We start from the raw sequence: 22,453 nt of genomic DNA on the forward strand, positions 1-22,453 counted from the left end.
GAGAACCAGATACAATCTTTAAAGGGCTGGAGCCCAGTGTCTGTTTGGACCACCTGTTCCCAGCCTCCGCTACTGAAACCCTCGTTTTGCGATAATGATCACAACGTTGATGACAGTGATGATGCCGATGATGCCGATGAGGGTTTACTGAGGAGCTAGTATGTTCCAGTCACTTTCTATAAGTTCTCTTGTTTAATTCTCACAGCTGTGCTCTGAGTATATTTATCCCCATTTCACAGATGAGGAGACTGAAACTCAGCAGTGACTTGGCCTTAAGTGAGATAGGTAATAACTTCCCAGGTGGCGCTAGTGGTAAAGAATCTGCCTGCAATGCTGGAGACCCAGGTTCAATCCCTGGGTTGGTAGGATGCCCTGGAGAAGGAAATGGCAACCCACTCCAGTATTCTTGCCTGAAGAATTCCATGGACAGAGGAGCCTGGTGGGCTACAAGTTCATGGGGTCACAAAGACTAGGACACAACTGAGCGACTTTCACTTCGCTTCACTTAAGTCAGGTAATTAGGTGGTAGCCTCAGACTTCAAACTGATTAATTCAAAAGTGTGTTTTCATTGAACACCGCTTTGTGATCCAGTGCAAGGCATTTGGTTGGAGTGAGGTCCTGCCTGATGTTGTATTTCCAGAAGTCTCCGCGCCTCCTGCCAACAGTGGCAGGTGTTGGACACTTGCCCCAGCATCACTCAAGCTGCTGTTAGCAGATCTGTACCCTGTCCATCAGCATCAGCACCAGCTGCCATCAGAAATGTGGACATATTAATACCACAGATTTGGTATTAGTAGAGATTTGGTAGAGATAAATAGAGATGGCGCCATATTCGCAGTTGATCATCTCAACACGAGGCTCATTTAGCTTAGTTACGTGGTCCACACTGAGATGGAAACTTTATTAGAGATTGTTTCAAAACAGTGTCGCGTCAAGGGAGAGAATATTAATATGTCCTTGTGGCTTCTTTCCCCCTGTAGGGACTTGCATCGCATATTTTTAGTTTCCTTTGATTGGAATCCTTGTTGATCAGAACACCATTAAGTAAACACCAGGCCTGTTGCACATTAACATTCTAGTCTCATTTCTAGTATCAGGTAATGAGGCTCAGAGCTCCCATGTTAACAATTTCTCATGTTCCACTCTAAAGAAAACATTTCCCCAATGCCTGCGTGCAGAGCTGTGTGACCATCTCCAGTGAAACAACCAGGGCAGCAAAGATGCTGATTATTAAATGTGTTCTGTTCAATACAACACAGACCTGGCTTCTCGATTGGAGCCATAAGCCATTTAAAATAGCAGCAGCAGGCATGCCCTCATTCTGTCGGAAAGCTCTCTCCTGATTGAGTGAAACCATGGTCGATTTGGGGGGAAACTTGAAGATCTGACTTGTGGTAGGACCACCACTCAGAAGGGCAGCTTGGGCCATCTTCTCGTGCAGGATTTGGGGATCAAACAGATGCATCAGGAATGGTTAAATCCCCTGCTAGACCAATGTGGGAAGGAGCATTTGCAAAGCTTATACATCTCGTATCTGCCCAAGGACAATAAACACAGATTACAGTCTCATGGAGGGCGGGCTGCATAAAATCTGAATTAGATTAGAACCCAGCCCTCACAGCTTGCCCAGAAACAGTGGTTTCCATGTGCTAAGCTTTCTGTCGAAATCACAGCACCAAAGCCCCAATACCTTCCCTCCCACGCGTTGATTCCCAACAACTCTCAAACATAAACACTGGTGTTTCTTGGCAATGGAGGAGCCAAACCCCACCACGGAAATCCCCCAGGGGCTGTCTTGGGAAGGACAGCCCAGAACCAGATGTGTGCTTAACTTCTTGTCCATTTTGCTGTCTACTGTCATCTGGTGTGTTAGCAGTACTCACGGAGCCAATTTTGTTTTTCTCCCCAGGGAGCACACCAGGCTACCAAGGCGCGGGAGAAGGCGATGAGAACATCTCCAGGAAGCCAGGCAACGTGCTGAAGACCCTGGACCCCATCCTCATCACCATCATCGCCATGAGTGCCCTGGGCGTCCTCCTGGGCGCCGTCTGCGGGGTCGTGCTGTACTGTGCCTGTTGGCACAACGGGATGTCAGAGAGAAACTTATCTGCCCTGGAGAACTATAACTTTGAACTCGTGGATGGCGTGAAGTTGAAAAAAGACAAACTGAATCCACAGAGTACTTACTCGGAGGCATGAAAGCAGACAAGAGGTGAGCAGGCAAGCAGGAGAGTGGAGCGGAGGACAGAGCTTGAGCTGGGGACCGGCTGATCTTTCACTGTTCAGGCTGGGAAGCGCGTTGATGACGCCAAGCCAGGTTTTTCTCAGGAGCTTCAATGAGTTTGGCCGACAGACACGGACAACTTAGCTGTGTTAACAATCAGAATCCTGTACAGTCAAGATTCTTTCTGTTGGTTTCGTTGAAATAATCAAATGCTGGTGTTGAGACCAAGTATGATTGACTTAATCATTCGAAGGACTCCCCTTTCCCCTTCTCTCTTCTCTTCCTCTTCTGGATTCTTTTCGGAAACTGTGCAAAATCCAAAATGCTGGCACCAAGTGTATTTAGCGGGGCCCCTTTGACGGACACGCTACCTGCAGCCCCAGTGCCCAGAATATATTCGAATAACCGCCTTTCAGTGGACTCCTGAAGCTGGCCTTGTGTATAATCGCCCGCGTCGTGGATAGGCAAAGAAGGAGTAGGGTGTTTTCTGTTAAGTATACCGTAGCCTCAGTACCAGTCTAGTGTGTCAGCTCTGTTTACGAAGCAATACCGTCAGATTTCCTCGATGTTTTCCAGTGTTGTACTCAACCTTGTGCTGTGAACTCCATACAGAAAACTGTGCCATCATAAACACTGCTGGCAACTGGGTGTGATGCGGACAACCGCAACGAAGAATCCTTGGCACTGGCTAGTCTATGTCCTCTCAAGTGCCTTTTTGTTTGTACTGGTTCTCATTGTGTTACATTCACCCGCCCTGTTTTTCGCTGGTGAAAGCCCTCTTCTTGAATCAAACCCTGGGGGCCTGCTGACGAAGAAGAAAGTATATTTTAGTGTGAGATGTCAGCCTCCAGGAAGGCAAGGGCTCCGAAGATTTGGCAACGTGGCTTAATCGTTCCGCTTTTTCCGTAGTTCAATTTCATGTCTCTTGACCCTTTTGTATAAAGCTGCAATATTCTCTCTTCCTGTTCTTTCATATGGAATGTATTTTCAAATGTAAACTCTTTCTCTGCTATCCCTCTGTCTTTTTTCTCTCTTAGGATTTAAGCATTTGCCATTCTTCAGAAAAGAAACTTGCAGCTTTAACCTGCTGGGAATGGCAAACAATTTTACTAGACTTTATGTTGGAAAAATAAATAAATAAGGGAAATTCCTAACTTTGCCCTCCAAAGTATAACTTTGGTTTCCTTGTTAACTGGTTAAAGTGACAGTATCTTTTTTCCTAAAGCCATTTGCTATCTATACCAATCAAAATGATCTTCAATAGAAATGTTTGCTTTCAATAGAAATAGTGGTTAAGTTGAGGGAAGAAATAATTGGCTTTCAAGTGAGACTCAAAGGGATGAAATCCCCTCAAAATCCAAAAATCAGAGATTTTTACATCCAAATACATGAAAATGACCCATGAGAACCTTCTTGTTTTGGTATTGAGTCAAGCAAGGGAAGTGGAAGAAGGAATGGTTAATTTAAGAAAGCGACCATAAATTCTGGTGCCTGGGGATGGAGTATTTTAAGATAAGAGAGGGGAAGAAAAGGAGTAAAGTCAAAACAAATGTTCTTAAAACTCCATTCAGCAAAAACCCTGAGAAAACAAGAGACTTAGTGAAAGCTTCTAGAAACTTCCAGCGGCTCACAGTGAGAAAGCCTGCCTTAGAGCTGGCAAGACCTAAGCCACAGAGACATAAATGTCTTACGAGGCAGCATGTGAATTAGCCCAAAGATTAGCTTTGGTTGTTTTCCATGCGTTTGTGCCCTGCCATGTAGGACAGAAGAACTTCCTCCCTCCTGCACTGCTGTAGGTCTCCCTCAAGTACATTTGTGGGGGTCACATTTGCATCATGGAGCTGAAAGTCCATTCATCCTGGTTTAATTGAAATGAGAATGCCTTTTGTTTCCAGGAAAGTATTGATCACTATGAAAGAAGAATAGATTCTAACCCCCAGGGGCATCCATTCAGCCGTTATAATCATACCCAGATGAAAGCATTAAGGCTTGATTTTTTTTTTTAGGCAACAGACTTAAAGTTGTCCTCAGCCAAGGAAAAATGATACTGCAACTTTAAATTTTAAAGTATCTTGCACTGATAAATATATTTAAAAATTATATGTTTATAAAGTTATTAATTTGTAAAGGCAGTGTTACAAAATGTTCAGTTTATATTGTTTTAGATTGTTTCATAATTTTAAAAGGTGTAAAATAACATATTTTTTTCTTTATTGAGATCTATAAATCTTTCTGTAGTAAAATGTTTTCATTTTACTGGTATATTATTGCTTCATGTTTTGTACCATCATAAAATTTTGTGCAAATTTTTTTTACAGAAATTTTTATTTTCTATGACAATATGACACTTGTAAATTGTTGTTTCAAAATGAACAGCGAAGCCTTAACTTTAAACGACATTTGTATTCTCAGACACTGAGTTGCATAAAACAACCACATAGAACTGAACTGTAACTTAAATTCCAAACTATGACTACTACATTCCAAAGAAACAGTTGAATTAAACATTTTCATAAAATATCCTAAACCTGATGGCTTTTATTATATTAGCTTTGTTATTGTTAAAGAAATTGGTATTATTCCAGCATCAAATAACTTTCACGATTTTTTTAAGTTCTTTTTTTAAAATAATATCCTAATAAGGAGAGAAGATTAAGAAAACATTTCCTGAAAGTAGAACATCAACCCAAATTGGACACTTGTCAAGATAAGGCATAAAGAATTTGGCCTTATAAATGGAAATTTTTTAACTCCAAATCATGTGTCAAATGTTTCTATATTCCATTTAGTGAAGTTTTTTGTTTTTAATGAAATTCCCATATGTCTGTTGGTAAGTTTTGTTCTTATAGAAAATAGGTAATAAACCGGATAGTGTTTATGCATGCAGCTGTGCTAAATTTCATTAGAGGGCAAAGCTAAGCATGGCATTGCAGCTGGCTACTTGGTAATTCTTAGAAAATTTTGAGTCCATCCGGGACCAAACTAACAGTAGTATAGTAATAATAATAATTACAATAACAAAGATGAGAAGGGTGGAATCAAAGCATGCTCTATAGGATAGAGTACCATTCATGAACCAACAGTTCTTGCCTTACCTTCCTCTGATTATAGGAACATTTAATTCTGAAGCATAGGAAATCTATGCTATTCAGAAGGTGGACTGCTCTGCACAGCTCTTCCCAGTGAATCAATATTCCTACTTTTCTCTGGACACTGATGTCTTTGGCATCTTCCAAGTTTTAACTAACAAGAGAACATGTGCCCTACTCAGTGGAGTTTGAGGTTTCTCTGCTTAAAGAAAGGGTTTCCCTGATGGCTCATCAGGTAAAGAATCTGTCTGCAATGCAGGAAAACACAAGAGATGTGGGTTCAGTTCCTGGATTGGGAAGATCCCCTAGAGGAGGAAAATGGCAACCAACTCTAGTATTCTTGCCTGAAAAACCCCATGGATAGAGGAGGCAGAGCTGGGTATTCACTTTACTGAATTTAAATTCTATTTATGTTCATGGATGTACCCAGAAAACATGATGACTTATGATGAATCTACCAGAATTAATCCAGAGATACTTTCCGAATTAAGGGCCATAGATTCATGGGTCTGTTTCCTTGTTTGAGAAACCTTAAACATAAATGCTTTCAACCCATTTCTTATCCCTAGTTAGCTGCTAAGCTAGGCTTTTCTTCCTGGGTTTAAGGAGCTAAATCACGGTATAATTCTTCACAAAGTCAAGAACAAAATATGTCATAAAGATTGAAACATTTAACTTAAAACATGAAAATTATTTATCATCCCATCTCCTGTCTTCCGTGGTAACATATTAATCACCACTTAGGCTGGATTGTACTTTATCTTTTTGCAAATCAGAAGGATTTTGTAATACTCCATGATGTTTCTGCTTCCCAGTGATAATCAGCTGTCATGTTGCAATGAAAAGCAGTTCTGCCAGAAATTTCCCTGAACTCTATCATGAGGGAATCTTAAGCAGCTTTTCAGCTCACAGGTTGAGAAGCCAGAGGGAAGGAACTTCGAACTAAGTAGAACACAGCACCAAGAAGCGAATGAGACCAGTGTGATCTCTGGCATTATTTTTTTAATATTCCAAAGAAACATTGCAAAGTTATACAAATAAGAGCATTATATTATCACACACACGTCACTTCTTAATAGCACTAAAGATCCCATGAACCAGTTATATCATTTCAGGAGAGAAGGAATAAACTCTGTGGGAAACTTCTATGGTAATGATGCTATACTTCTTTATATTGAGAACATTCTACTTTCACAGCAGCTCTGGGAGCTAAGCTTTGTCATTATTCCTCTTTATAAATGAGGAATCCAAAGTTTAGGCAAGTTGAAGGGTGAATCCAGGATGGATCTGGTCTCATCTCCCCGTCCATTCCTCCTATCACACCATAACCCTGCCTGCATGAGCATGAGAAGCCCTCACAGAGGGCCTGGCTACTCAAGCCAGTAGCAGCAGCATCCCCTGAAAGTCTCTTAGAAAAGCAGAGTCTCAGAACATGCCCCAGACACGCTGAGTCCTTTTAACAAGATCCCTGGATGACTCACATGCCCATCCATTTGGGTCTGAGAAGCACTGACCAGCCTGCAGGTTTACTATGCCAGATATTCCAGAGTTTACCTGGTGGTTTGAGGACACTCCAAGACAGGGAACACACCTGCAGATTCTCAAACACATTACAAAAGAGTCTGAGCAGCCTGGAAAACAGTAAAATTGGGCAAGTGGAAATCTCATTCACTGAGCCTGGAAGCATGTTGCTGGTGAGGACCCTACATGTGGACTTCTCTGAGAGGAAGAGATAATGCCTCATGAAGTATGTTGCTTGATGAAACATTTAAAGTGCTATAGAGAAAAGCAAATGGGACTTGCCAGGTGGTGCTAGTGGTAAAGAACCTATCTGCCAATGCAGGAGATGTAAGAGACTTGGGTTCAGTTCTTGGTTGGGAAGATCCCCTGGAGGAGGGCATGGCAACCCACTCCAGTATTCTTGCCTGGAGAATCCCATGGACAGAGGAGCCTGCAGGGCTATAGTCCATAGGGTCGCAAAGAGTCAGACATGACTAAAGCGACTTAGTACACATGCAGCACTAAGCAAACACTCTGTTACTCATCAGTGTGATTAGGAGGAAAGGAGGAGGATCCATTTGTGAAGAGCCAAATCCTTCTGTTCAAAAGAAGTTGCCTCATTCATCACACACAGTTTACTGCTTTCCAAAGGTGCTGAAATCCTGACTGGTGTTAAAATCATGAATGGTAAAATAAAGGTCTCATGAGCCAATTCTATCATCTTATCTAAAATCCTGAGTGGTGAAACTAGGTTGAACCCAATTTAATCTTGCTTCAATAATTTCTAATCTTGTTTCTTGGGGTCCTTATTACAAATAAGCAAGAAACTCTCGTAATAGTTTTGCTGCCCAGCAGTGACTCCCAAAAGAAGGTTTTTCTATACAGAAAGATGGTCTTTCTAGGCCATATAGAAGGGTACCTATTATGATGTAGGGGTTCAATAAATGTGTAACATTCATAACCAAAGGTGGTTTGGTCACTAAGTCATGTCCGACTCTTGGGACTCCATGGACTGTAGCCCACCAGGTTCCTCTGTCCATGGGATTTTCGAGGCAAGAATACTGGAGTCGTTTGCCATTTCCTTCTCCAGGGGATCTTTCTGACCCAGAGATCAAACCTGGGTCCCTTGCCCTGCAGGCACATTCTTTACCAACTGACTGAATTTTATTAATATCACTGCCCTATTAATAGAGTTGGAAATCTCTTGCTCTGGCAGAATGTTGGGTTGAAATGGACCTGTTCTCTGGTGATGGTATTATAACAGAGCTTCACCCTTCAGCAGCTTGAATGAGACAACTTGCCAGGATAGAGAGTAGGTCTGGTCTCTGGGATGCTCCTTTCAGTGATTTGAGCATCTCCCCTGCCCATCACTTTTAATGTCAGTTAATTAACACCCTCTTCAAGGCTCCATCAACATCTTGCAGAGAGGTGGTGCTGGCAACACTAATGGTCTTGATGTAATCCTGTCGGGAAAGCATTCTATGGCTTATTAGGCTATTGTTGCTCTAATTTCATCCAACTTCTGAAAAATTTCAACACTGACTAAATTGCTTCTTGACTTTGAATATGCGATTCTATTTAAAGCAGATTCAATCATTACCCTCAGATCATTTGCAAAATTTCTGCTGTTATTCATGCCTTCTATCTAAAAAGACCTGATATGTAGAATCTTAGACATAATTTTTCTTGGGTCATCTTTTAATTTTATGTATATTCAAGCTACCTAAGTTCCAATGAATTATGAGAAGAAATACTCTGTCATCCAAATAACATCCTTTTGATTTATTTCCTGTATTTATTAGAAAGTTTGGGTGTTTGGAGAGATCCACGCAGTGACCCAGCTTGGTTTTGGTCCCTGTCCCTTAAGCACCCAGAGCTCGGACAACGGATGTGAGTGCTTCAGCTAATCAGCAAGTGCATTATTGAATCTACTCTATGAAAACTTCTTAACTCCTTATCATCATGACCACTGCAATTTTCCGTATGCTTACTGTGTACCAAACTTTACTGGATGTTTCCACTAACACTTAAAACAATCTTATGAATTGAGGTTACAACAGCTGAGGTACAGGATTTCCCTGGTGGTCCAGTGGTTAAGAATCTACCTGTCAATGGAGGGGACACAGGTTTGATACCTGCTCTGGGAGAATCCCACACACCACAAGGCAACTAAACCCATGCGCCACAACTATTGAAGCCCACACTGTAGAGCCCATGCTCTGCAACAAAAGAAGCCACAGCAATGATAAACCCATGCACTGCAACTATAGAGCAGCCCCCTCTCACCACAACTAGAGAAAGCCCATACATAGCAACAAAGATGCAGCATAGCCAAAAGTAAATAATTTTTTTAAATAATAAAAAACTTAAAAAAAAAAAACCAGGTCAAATTATACCCAGAGTGCAATCCCATATCTGCTCCCTATTTCTTCTTTCCATACAAATTATCACCTTTTTGTTTACTATATACCTTACTCATTTATTTTATTATCAATGAAATTAAAAGACGCTTACTCCTTGGAAGAAAAGTTATGACCAACCTAGAGAGCATATTGAAAAGCAGAGACATTACTTTGCCAACAAAGGTCTGTCTAGTCAAGGCCATGGTTTTTCCAGTGGTCATGTATGGATGTGAGAGTTGGACTGTGAAGAAAGCTGAGCGCCGAAGAATTGATGCTTTTGAACTGTTGTGTTGGAGAAGACTGTTGAGAGTCCCTTGGACTGCAAGGAGATCCAACCAGTCCATTCTAAAGGAGATCAGCCCTGGGATTTCTTTGGAGGGAATGATGCTAAAGCTGAAACTCCAGAACTTTGACCACCTCATGCGAAGAGTTGACTCATTTGAAAAGACTCTGATGCTGGGAGGGATTGGGGGCAGGAGAAGGGGACGACAGAGGATGAGATGGCTAGGTGGCATCACTGACTCGATGGACGTGAGTCTGAGTGAACTCCGGGAGTTGGTGATGGACAGGGAGGCCTGGTGTGCTGCAATTCATGGGGTTGCAAAGAGTTGGACACGACTGAGCGACTGAACTGAACTGAGCTGAACTGATACTGAAAAGTGAAAAAAAATGAGTGTTAGCCGCTCAGTCATGTCCAACATTTTGCAACCCCATGGACTGTAGCCTGCCAGGCTCCTCTGTCCATGGAATTCTCCAGGCAAGAATACTGGAGTGGGTAGCCATTCCCTTCTCCAGGGAATCTTCCTGACCCAGGGATCAAATCCAGGTCTCCTGTATTGCGGGCAGATTCTTCACCATCTGAACCACCAGGGGCACCAGGGAAGCCCCACTAATACTGCTGCTGCTGCTAAGTCACTTCAGTCGTGTCCGACTCTGTGTGACCCCAGAGACGGCAGCCCACCAGGCTCCCCTGTCCCTGGGATTCTCCAGGCAAGAACACTGGAGTGGGTTGCCATTTCCTTCTGCAATGCATGAAAGTGAAAAGTGGAAGTGAAGGCGCTCAGTCATGTCCGACCCTTAGCGATCCCATGGACTGCAGCCTACCAGGCTCCTCCATCCATGGGATTTTCCAGGCAAGAGTACTGGAGTGGGGTGCCATTGCCTTCTCCACCACTAATACTAATAGAATGCAAATTCCACGTGGACAGCGACTTTTTGTGTTTAGTTCCCTGCGGTTTCCACAGCACATAGAATAGCTCCTGTCACACTATAGGTCCTAAATAAGTATTGTTGAATGAAGGAGCCATGGTGATTGGTTGGAAAAAGAGAACTTCAGTGGAAATGGGAAATGAGGGGGAATTTTCTGGGCAGGTTTAACCTACCAGGAGTTTGTTCTGGAGCAAGAACTTAGAGGGTTCGTATACTGAGTTTTTTTCTTAAAAGACATTTCTTTCACACCCTACTGAAACAGAGCAGGACCCTATGGTCCTTGCAACTCCTGTCCTCAGCTTGCCTTTTATATGTAGAAAAACTTCAGCCAAACAATAAGTTTAATCAGAGAATTGAGAAAATACACAAAGGAAAACACTCAAATGAGACCTAGTAATAATAGTCTGGTCATTAAGCAATGTCAAGGACCTTTAGTTTCTCCTCAAGGGCACAGATAATATTCTGAGCTGTATCTTGTGAACTGTCTTATAGATACTGAAACCCCCACCAGCTGAAAGAGGTTAACTACATGATGACCAGACTGCAGCCATGACAGAAGCAGCCACAGTTCTGAGAACTGAACTCAAAGAAATGGGAACAAATCAACTGTGGCACTAAAAGTTAACTGTACTTAAAACAATTAAGATGACACTGATCAGACCACCCTGTGACCAATTTCAAGAAGACAATCAGAGCGGACTGTGATGTTTCCTCCCTCCATCGATAAAAACGCTCTTGCCCTATGATTGTCAGTCAGGGGGAGCTGGCCTTTGGACAGAAGTCTGCCCTCCACCCCCACCCCCAACTCCACACACATGCAGGTTGCCAGCCTTTGAAATAAAGCAAACTTTCCTTTCTACCAATTCCGCCTCATTATCGGCTTTAGAGTGACAAGCACCGAATCCCCACTCCCTGTCAGGTTTTTGGCTCCCGCGTGGGGCTCTCGCGACATCTGGCTCCCAGGATTTTCCCGAGCAACGTTGCCGCCATGAGGACGCACCAGGGTGGCTGTGAGGAGCCGCTGCTCATGGCTACCTGTCCCTAGGAGAGGGGTTTGAGGGGATACTCCTAGTGGCTGCTGAAACCGTTTGCTTCGGGGATCCTCCCTGTTTCATCTCTGCCCGGCACTGGCTGTTAACTTACGCTTTTCCTCAGTGGAACGAAACATGCGTCTGGACAAACTGAAGCGCTCCAAGATGCAGTAAGTCAGCCAGTCCACTGGTGTGCAGCTGGGCTAACTTCTTTTGAGCACAAAGTGCTGTTTGGGTATTTGGCTAGTTGGTTCTGACATGTGTCTGTCATCGAGGACCGTTTGTGTTGGGGAAGTGTTTGCTAGGATTTGTGACCGTTCTGCTTCCTGGTGTGTGAATGTGTATTCCCTCCCTGGAAATTAATTATATCCCCCCATTAGGGGAATGGGAAATTTGGTGCGGCAGAGCCAACTCATTCTTTAATTTCTTCCTTTAGTGATGAAAGTGAAAGTAGCTCTGTCTTGTCTGACTCTTTGCAACCCCATGGACTATCTAGTCCATGGGATTCTCCAGGCCAGAATACTAGAGTGGGTAGCCTTTCCCTTCTCCAGGAGATCTTCCCAACCCAGGGATCGAACCCAGGTCTCCCGTATTGCAGGCAGATTCTTTATCAGCTGAACCACAAGGGAAATCCTCCTTTAGTGATAGAATTCCCAAGTTTCACCTGCACATCTGATTTCCCAGGAGAAACACTACCTTTCCCAGCCCCCCTTGCTACTCTGTGCCCTTGTGACTACAGTTGAGCAAGTCATATGGGACAGGAAGTGATGCTTGAAACCTCAGGTTCCTAGCTTTAAAAAACAGTAATTATGCCCATTCCTTGCTCTTTTTCCCTTCACACTGACTGCCTGTGGATGTACCAGTGAAAGCCCAGTATCCCCATAATGCATAGACAGATTGACAAGCAGGAAGAATCGAGGCTCCCTGACACGTCTGTGCCACCAACCCAGATGGTTTATGTTCAGTTAGTTACATAGTTCAGTTCAGTCGCTCAGTCGTGTCCGACTCTTTGTGACCCCATGAACTGCGGCACGCCAGGCCTCCCTGTCCATCACCAACTCCCAGAGTTTACTCAAGCTCATGTCCATTGAGTCTGTGATGCCATCCAACTATCTCATCCTCCGTCGTCTCCTTCTCCAAGAGAAATACAAATTTCTATGTTGTTTAAATCACTGATGCTTTGACATTTGTGGCTAAACCAGTATAACATCTAATAACTGATTAGATGTCAAATTTAGAACATTGAACAAAATCTTAAAATTGAGCCCAGATATGCTAACAAAGACACCAACCACCAAGATGATCTTGCCCCCCTCTTTTCTCATTTCTCATTTTGCTCACACTGTAGGTCAGATAGAGTGAGGAGAAAGTCAAGAGTTAGCCATTCTGTGTCAGAGCAAAAATATCGTCCAGGCTCAGTGGTCCAAGCATAAACAGGTTAAAGAGAAGCATCTGGGCACCAGACAAATAACAGAAAACACAAAAACATCATAGAAAAAAACAAAAACACCATCTAGGAAAAACATAAGAAACCAAAGAGACAACAATTATTTGATGTTATATATAGAATATGAATAAACAAAAACTTATAATTAGAAAATAAAATAACAGGATATGACAGAAATAGGACTTTCAAACTTAAGCCAAATGGCTGAACAAACTAGCATCATTACAGGTTTAATAAATAACTTAATAAAGAACAAAATAGTTTTGAGAACAGAATTACTGGCAGAATTTATCCATAGTGGCCAAGACAGGAATGAAACAGAGCTCTTTCTAGAGAAACCTGACCCCTAAAATTCTCTCTCATTGGTTTTAATTCCCTGATGCATGAATCCCTCCCTCAAGGACCAAACATCCCTGTTTCTGTGCAGCTTCTGGAGAAATTCTTAGACTCAGAATGGAGTGGAGAACAAGATGCCAGAGGGAGCCAGGAGAAAACTCAGAGACATTAAAGTATTAAATCATGAAGAGGTGATCATCTGCGTTCCTGGCCTCCAAGAGGTTCACATTTCATTAGCTTTGGAGAAATGGTATCAGAATATGATGCAGTCCCAGTGGGACTGAAATTTGTCATTTCCTGTTGAGGAACAGCAGGTTTTTTTTTTTTTAATTAAGTGCTGAAGTGTCTGCATGTTACTCTAACTTCTAAGGATAAAGTACATTCATGTGTTCAGTGCTCTGGGGAAGGCTCAAGAGTGTGCAGTTGCCTTGCACATTTGAGGATGGGGTCTCCTCAGGCATTTTCACTCCTGTTACAAAGATCCTAGAAAATCAGCTGGTGGTCATCTCACCCCAAACACAAAGGAAGGAGGAACAAAATATTGTAGAGGGAACACACTAACTGAAACTGGTGGGATGACCAACGAAGACAACAGGAGGAAAAAAACCCTTCATAAAAAGCCTTCCACGGAACCTTGGTTATTTAAGATGCTCCCATAAAAATGGTTCTGAGGGACTAATATTTTCAGGAAATGCTATATACAACTACATCCTTCTTTAAGAATCACAGCTGCTTTTATATGCTAATATACACTTTAATCTTTAATTCAGAAGGTCCCACACTTACCCACGAAAAATATCTTGTGTGCAATACTTGGACAGTTTCCCCATTCTGAGAAGTGGTTGGAAAGTAATGGACTAAGAAATAGATTTGTTTGTATGAACACAAGACAGAAACATTAGGTTAAGTTGTAGTTGGAAGCATTGCCCCAAGATGTGAAGTGGTCCTTAAGATTCTTTGTCCTAGATGAGCAAATAAATGACGGAAAAAAACCTAAGAGAATTTTTGATGCGGGAGACACAGATATGCAGGAATCATAGGGACGAAATCTCAGCCAGAATTTACAGCATGTCTCTATTCCGTACTCGCAACAAATTCTTTATGCTAATGAGCCTAGAATTATCTCCTATCATCCTCCCCCTGCTTAATCACCCTTGATTACCTCTGGTGTGCTGCTGGTAACCTCAAGTTAAACAATGCAGACAGCCCCTACCTCTTCCCAGGCTGTGACAGTGTATCATAATTGAGCCATTTCTGCCTCTCTGGTCACCCTCCTATTCTCCAAAGTGCGTCCTCTGTACATTAATCTGCTAGTTAAATATTGATAGCAAGCCTCTGCCTTAATATTTACTTTGTTGCTCCATTATTGCTATATACGGGGTGATTATTTGTTTCTGTCTTCCCAGCATGTTTAATCAGGACTGAGTCAAGCTTTCCTATGTTTAACCTTCTCGTCCAATCATAGCGGGAGAGTGTTTAGGAGAGTATTTCCAACATCAGCTCTCAAATGAGTCTCTGTGCTTGCTCATGCATGTGCCACCACAGCCAGTAGGGGTCAGAAGGGCATTTCTCTTGGGGTCAGGTGGTTGGTAGTGAGAAAGGAAAGCCCTGGAGGCTCTGTCTCAGGTTGAACATCTCTCTTTGAACATGGCCTCCTAAATGTAGTCTAATGGAGAAAGAACCAGGGTCCACCAGGTAGCTTCTGTGTTTTTCAATGGAATGTTAGCCCTGGAGCTCTTGCAGAAGCTACACTTGCTATAACAGCAGCCATCCCATCCCCACAAAGACTGTGGAAAGTGCCAAAAATAGAGACCTAGATGCCACCCCTTGTCTTGATGGGAGTCTGTTAGAAGCTCTCTGGCAAGTAACTGCACTCTCTCCATTTGCCTTGGCTGCCTCACCAACTTGTGGGGAAGTATTAAGTCATGAGTGAATGAGAAGCAACTTTGAAAATTCACTCTGCTGGGAAATAAAGATGCTTTATGGCACAGAAATGTAAATATCACCCTTGAATCAAGAGGATCCTTCTGTGTTAATTCTTCGGTGTCAGTGGAAGGTTCCAACATATGTTTCTCAAACTGGAATCTGTGACCTCCCCCAGCAGAAAGGCTGCAGTTGCCTTTGGCATGTGTATATTTGGGGAGGAAATAAAAATTAAATTTTAGGCATTTTTGTGCTGCAATCAAAAGAAAAAGATTTAACAGATGTACTCTGGGCTCTTTGCAAGTAGTGGGTTGGGAATTCTCTTTCTGCCTCTCCACCCACCACCCTGATAAAATGGAGCCAAGCGAGTGAATCTTCCAGGAAGTCACTATCTGACTTTCAATTAGAGTGCCTTGCAATTTAGAGACTTTAGGTAATATTGATACCACATTAAGCACATAGTTTAAAGTTCCTCCACTGGGTGGATCCAGTGGGTGCCAGCTAGGCAAATGGTCCTTCACATCTGTAGAATGAATGAGGGTCAGCACACAGTAGTGACTTTTCCAGCTGTCTCCTACGTGGTTGTTCCCTTTCTCTAAGTCCTGGGAAATTGAAGGCTTCTGTGGCAGTAGTGACGTCTACAGAAGAAGGCAGTGGCACCCCACTCCAGTACTCTTGCCTGGAAAATCCCATGGACGGAGGAGCCTGGAAGGCTGCAGCCCATGGGGTTGCTGAGGGTCGGGCACGACTGAGCGACTTCACTTTCACTTCTCACTTTCCTGCACTGGAGAAGAAAATGGCAACCCACTCCAGTGTTCTTGCCTGGAGAATCCCAGGGACGGCGGAGCCTGGTGGGCTGCCATCTGTGGGGTCGCACAGAGTCGGACACGACTGAAGTGACTTAGCAGTAGCAGCAGTGACATCTACAGTCATAGAACCTAGAATCTGGGGACTTTTCCAATAGTCCGGCGGTTAAGACTCTGCTTTCCAATGCAAAGGATGCAAGTTGGATCCCTGGTCAGGGAACTAAGGTCACACAAGCTGCAGGGCATGGCCAAAAGTTTTTTAGAAGAAAGAAAGAAGAAAAAGACCAGAATCCAAATTGCTAACCTCCAAGAAAGCTATGTGCTTTGTGCCTGACCCATTCTTCAAAGATTTCTGATTATTTGACGTTCCTCTAGAACACTATCCCCTGTCAACCTGGCTTGCTTTTTGCTAACAATTGGAATACTCTCTCTCCTCCTGTTTGATCCTCCTTGATTGATTGCCTCAGAACTTCCAACTCAATTTTGGAGCTCATTTTCAAATTTTCCACTTAGGATAAGCTTTCCTGCTCCCCATAAATGAGAGAGAGCCACTGTTTAGGTCCCCAAAGCATAAGCACAGACCACTTCTAGCAACATCACATAAACTTTATACTATTTGTTCACACTTTCTATATAGGTCAACCTGTAGATAATTAAATCAAGGTCATTCTAGGAAGTTCATTAGGAGTTGAACATTCCAAGAGTTTGATGCAATAAACTAGTTACAAAGGTATTGAGAAAGTTGACAAGCTCAAGAGGGGACAATGAGGCAATGCAGATTGTAATGACACTGGACAGCTGCTAGCTACCTGCTGGATGGGGCTGGAGGAATGACGGAAAAATAACTGCTATCAGAATTCAGAAACCAAGGCTACCTGGCCAGATCTGGTCCATGGGAGCTGGCACCTCTGGGTCACCACCCAAAATAGAAATGGGGATGGCTATCCTAGCATCTCCCATTCTTCATTCTACTGCTGGTGCTCCTACCACCTTGAAACTGACCTGAAGCCAGTGACTCAGAGAGCCTGGCTCAGAGACACAGCTTTCAGGGAAAGTCTAAGATTGAATCTGAAAGCAAAGAAGTAAGTGTCTGACTTGATGACTTCTCTCCCTCGGTAGATGCTGAACTTTTGTTTGGTACCCTCAGCACAAGATACTATGTAGATCTGTCAAGCAAAGTACTGACTTAATGTGAGATCTATTTTCTTTGTAATCTTGTCCAAAGGGCTTATGCTTTTTTAGAAAAATAATACCAATTCTCTCAGCCTACCTTAAATCATTTTCTTTCTCTTCATCAAACTGAAAATTTCTCTTTGTCTCCCTTTAACCATGGTATTTCCATCTTTGTGGGCTTTTCACAGTTCCCACATTCCCAGCATTCCAAGGGGAAGATAAGAAGCTGCTGGTAATCTTGTTGGAAATTTGCATTGAGTTCCCTAGGGCGCTGCTCTGGAGGCCAGTCAGGCTAAGAAAGGAGCTTCTTTTGCTATCAGACACTTTTTAAGTCTTTTCATTATCAATTCACCAGTGCAGCACATAATGAGGTCTTGTAGTAGCAGACAGGGAATTCATTTCTCAGCCAAGTGGCTGAACTTGTAAGCTGCCAGATCGTGGACCATTATCTATAATTACTCCTTGGGTATTCAGCAAAGATCGTTTTCTTTGTAGAATTAAAAAAAAAAAAAAAAGGCAGGTCTTGCTATAGGTTTGGTAGATTAAACTCAGGCCAAAGGAAGATGAACTGGGGTTGCTATCTTAAGAGGGGATGTTTCTCTCCTCCAGGATGAAATCATTTGCCCCCTACCTTGGCCAGAAAACCACCTTCAGTGAAGCACCTGACTATGACACGTGAATGTGTGTTGAAGTGAAATTCTCTCATTTGTGTCCGACTCTTGTGACCCCATGGACTATATAGTCCATGAAATTCTCCAGGCCACAATACTGGAGTGAGTAGCCTTTCTTTTCTCCAGGGGATCTTCCCAACCCAGGGATCAACCCAGGTCTCCCATGTTGCAGGCAGATTCTTTACCAGCTGAGCCACCAGGAAAGCCCAAATGTGTGTTTACTGGTCTCTACAACCCTGGGTTCTTTGCTATTTGTCTGCTTTTATATGTGAGTTCACTGTCCAGGAGTTTTTATTTCAGTCACAACATTTCTCAAGACTTGCTTATAAATCAGCCAGGTGCCAGATTCCTTACCCAAATGCAGAGAAAGAAAAAAATCATATGCTACTCCAGTGGGAAACAAAATCTGGAAAACTGAAATGAGCAAAAAATATGTTGCTGCTTGAGGAAGACGGGTGAGAAGGTGGCAGAGATGTGCTTGAGCCTGTTGCAGGAAGGGGGACCCCTTCCAGGGCCCGAAACTGGACTCTTGTCTAACACTTGGAAATGAATTGTCCGAGGAGACACATCTGCTGACAAAGCAAGAGGTTTTATTGGGAAAGGGCACCCAGGTGGAGAGCAGTAGGGTAAGGGAACCCAGGAGAACAGCTCTGCCGCGTGGCTCGCGGTCTCGGGTTTTATGGTGATGGGATTAGTTTCGGGTGGTCTTTGGCCAATCACTGTAATTCAGAGTCTTTCCTGGTGGCGCACGCATCGCTCAGCCAAGATGGATGCTAGTGAGAGGGATTCTGGGAAGTGGACGGACACGTGGTGTCTCCTCTCGACCTTTCCTGAACTCTTCGGGTTGGTGGTGGCTTATTAGTTCCGTATTCCTTATCAGGATCTCCTGTCATAAAACAACTCATGCAAATGGTTGCTATGGTGCCTGGCCAGGGTGGGCGGTTTCAATCAGTGTGCTTCCCCTAACAAGCCCACTGGTATGAATCCATCAAAAGCTGATTATGTGGGTCTCTTCCCAACTCAGCATTCAGTGAAGTCATATCAGTAGCTTGAAACTGACCCAAGTGAGAATATTTCCACCACACAAATAGGCAAACACCACGAATTGGTGCTCTTTCCTTTTCCTTTCTTTTCTGAGATCCTGTAAAATGTTTGCCAGTGAGCCATGAGAAGGAAAGAATCTCATTTTTGCCAGCCCTTGGCCTTTGATAAGGGGCTTTCCAGGTGGCTCAGTGGTAAAAGAATCCTCTTGCCGATGTAGGAGCCATAGGAGACATGAATTCAATCCCTGGGTCAGGGGATCCCTTGGAAAAGGAAATGACAACCCACTCCAGTATTCTTGCCTAGAAAATCCCACGGACTGAGGAGTCTGGTGGGCTACAGTCCATGAGATTGCAAAGAGTCAGATACAACTGAAGCAACGGAGCATGCATGCACACACACACACACACACACACCCTACCTTTGCTGAAGCCCATCAGATAAAGACCACCATGGACACACCAGCAGGCAAACAAATTTAGGTTTATAACTTGCTACATCAAGGATGATCAAACACCACAGGATGTGGGACAGCTCATCACAGGGGAGTTGGGGTGGTGCAGAGTGATTGAAAGAAAGACTGGGGAAGAGGGAACTGCTCTGCCGTGGAGGCTGCCAGGCTGCAGGCAGTTTAGAAACCTGGAGAGCAGAACTCATCACCCAGGGGGAGGAAGGATGAGGTCGGAGGCAGTCATTGGGAATGTTATTAGGTAAGAAAAGCAGTGATTGCTCTGAGAAGGGAGGTCACTCATCATTTCCCAGCTGTGCTATTGCCATGGGAGGCACCCCATGTGGCCTCAGCTGGGTCCCATCAGAAACTTGTTCTATTTAACTTGTGTTGGGAACATCACAGTCTGATTACTAGCAGTGCTAAGTGGACTCAGGGTCCTGTTTCCTTGGAAACTGCCAAGTTGAGATAACTGTGGAATGCTGTCTTCAAAGGCCTTATCGCCTGGTTTGGACACCAGGGCTGCTTCTGTGTCAAAGTGACCCACAGGCTCGGAGCCTCCAGGCAAGAATAGCCATCCATTCCCTCTGAAGTGAAGCAAACAACAAAGTTTTTCACTGTCTCAGATGAACAAAACTGGTTTTCCCAGGTTCACACCTCAGCAGTCTTCACCTGCTCGCCATTGCTTATTTCACATGCACGTGTCTGGCGACTGGAGTCACAGGGGACAAGGCTGCATTTCCCCCAAACGAAGTGCCGATGCAGAGGAAGCTTTTAAAGTGTGAACAGCTTTATGTCTTAAATGCCTTTCTTCTCCAGAACGAGGCACAGAGCCTGGTACAAAGTCAGTGCCTAATAAATGCTTATGAAGTTCAGTCCTAGGGGATGGGGTTATTAGGGAGAGAAATGGGACTCTCGAGTCCAAATTGGGACTGCTGGAACCACACTGTTTAGACAGTTCTCTTCTCTGCTTGTTTACAAGCTGTTTGTTACCATTGTGATCAAGTTCCTTTTTCTGTAGCAAATATTGCTCCAACCTCTCACGGATAGGAAGGAAAAGGTGGTATCTGCAGCTGTGCCCTGTAGGTGTGGCCCTGCTGCGAATAAACATACAGTGTGACCTTCTGCAGGTCACATCCATATGGTCACAAATCCCCAGGTTTCAGCAGTGTTGCTCTTATTTTGGCCCACAAACCACCCACACCTGGATCACCTTGAACTTGCTTAAAAAACGCAAACTTCCATCCAGTGGGCACTAAGGTTTTAGAACAGCCGATCCAGATTGTATAATTTTATTTTATTTTTTCTCCCGTAAGGTCTGTTCATCTAAAAATCAATAGGAATCTATTGATTCATTCATCCCAGGACCAAAGAGAAAAAGATATTCAGGGAGCTTACAGTCTTCTGATAAACTCATCTGCCAGGACTACTTGCCTTGATCTGAGAGAGATCTTGTTTTCCTTTATTTAGACTAAAAAGTTTTAAAAATGACATCACACTTCCTGGCCAACAATCAGAATTGCTAATATTTACAAGCTAAGCTGTTCGCAAGCTCAGAGGGTGGGAGTTGGTGCTTGGGAGTGGGTTAGTGCTTGCAGTAAGCCAGGTTTTCTAGCCTTCTCCACCACAGTCCACTCCCCAAGTCCCGACCCTCAGCTGTTAGTTCAGTGCAGAGTCTGGCACCCAGTCCTTGGCCCCACCTGACCGGCCCCCCAGAGGGCCTGTTTCTCCTGTCCCTTCCAAACTCTAAGCTGCTCCCTGTACAGGGTAGGATCTCACCTGCTAAAAGGCCAGCAGTGCAGGTGATGTCCTGCCTAGGGCAAACTTTGACTAATGAGGGACAAGACAGGCCGGAGCCATCCCACCTCAAATACACATGCCCACAGACTGTCCCAGGCAAGGGCCTCCCTGGAAGAGCGCCCGTAAGTAAAGAACTCAGGCTAAGACCTTGTCTCTGTGTGTGCTAAGTCATTTCAATCATCTCCGACTCTGTGCGACACTGTGGACTGTAGCCCGCCAGGCTCCTCTGTCCATGGGATTCTCTAGGCAAGAATACTGGAGTGGGTTGCCATGCCCTCCTCCAGGGGATCTTCCCGACCCAGGAATCGAATGCTTGTCTCTGGCATCTTCTGTATTGGCAGGTGGGTTCTTTACCTCTAGCACCACCTGGGATGCTTTCTCCCCAATTTGTCTATTAAAATACTTTAAATGTGTAGCTTTGGCATTATGAGTAACCATGACCATCTCTGCCTTGACATCAAGGATGGTAATTTGCTCATATTTGTTTATCTAGTACAAGGATCATGCCTTCAATAGATACTCAATAAGTGTGTATTTTGGAGAAGGCAATGGCACCCCACTCCAGTACTCTTGCCTGGAAAATCCCATGGATGGAGGAGCCTGGTGGGCTGCAGTCCATGGGATCTCGAGGAGTCGGACACGACTGAGCGACGTCACTTTCACTTTTCACTTTCCTGTATTGGAGAAGGAAATGGCAACCCACTCCAGTGTTCTTGCCTGGAGAATCCCAGGGACGGCGGAGCCTGGTGGGCTGCCGTCTGTGGGGTCGCACAGAGTCGGACGAGACTGAAGCGACTTAGCAGCAGCAGCAGCAGCAAGTGTGTATTCAATTGAATAATTCAAAGTCTCTGCCCTCAGGAGACTTGCAATCAGAATTGCCAGGTACCTGGTGCCATCCTTGAAATGAGCTTGGCCCCCTCAACCATCACATACCTGAGCTACCCTATGAGATCATACATCAGAAGTGAAAAGTGGGAGAGAAGAGAACAAAAGAGGTGATCGATTATAAATTTCAGAGTTCCAAAATGAACTGCTGAAGGGACTGTGATTGTCCTGGTGTCCAGGGCTATGGTAGTCACTGGTATACCACAGGGCTGGTGAATCTCCTCCATACAAGAGCAACCAGCTGAAGTCTTTCAGAGGTTCAACCCATACAAGCACATCTCTGATTTTAATATGCAAATCATATAACCTTATCTTTCGAGGAAATTTTCTATTTCACAAATCTTCATAAATTGAGAATATGCTGGTTAATTTACATTTTTTATCAAACACAGATGTTTGCATCACACACAGCTTTCAAAAAAATCCAATCAAACGATCTAGGCATGGTCCCCAGAGTTAACTATAAT

The 22,453-nt window shown here is 43.8% G+C and overlaps 1 protein-coding gene and 1 long non-coding RNA gene across 6 annotated transcripts in view; one reads left to right on the plus strand and one right to left on the minus strand.

The window, feature by feature from the left end:
• NRP1 (neuropilin 1) overlaps window positions 1–5,100 on the plus strand; it is a 147,333-nt gene extending 142,233 nt beyond the window's left edge. For 4 of the 5 annotated variants that reach the window (XM_025000766.2, XM_010811132.4, XM_010811133.4 and 1 more), the window contains one exon: window positions 1,911–4,745. In XM_025000766.2, coding sequence (XP_024856534.1) covers window positions 1,911–2,200 — 290 coding nt within the window. In that variant the 3' untranslated portion in view covers window positions 2,201–4,745. Of the gene's footprint in view, window positions 1–1,910 lie in introns of all 5 variants that reach the window. The other variant, NM_001205660.2, reaches the window with a different exon arrangement.
• LOC112449261 (uncharacterized) overlaps window positions 1–20,790 on the minus strand; it is a 32,950-nt gene extending 12,160 nt beyond the window's left edge. Inside the window, exon 1 of the long non-coding RNA XR_003037731.2 lies at window positions 19,275–20,790. This is a non-coding gene — a long non-coding RNA (uncharacterized lncRNA). The remainder of the gene's footprint in view (window positions 1–19,274) is intronic.
• Window positions 20,791–22,453: the final 1,663 nt, after the last annotated feature.

The sequence above is a fragment of the Bos taurus genome, chromosome 13 (genome assembly GCF_002263795.3).
Source record: "Bos taurus isolate L1 Dominette 01449 registration number 42190680 breed Hereford chromosome 13, ARS-UCD2.0, whole genome shotgun sequence".
Taxonomy (NCBI): Eukaryota; Metazoa; Chordata; class Mammalia; order Artiodactyla; family Bovidae; genus Bos; species Bos taurus.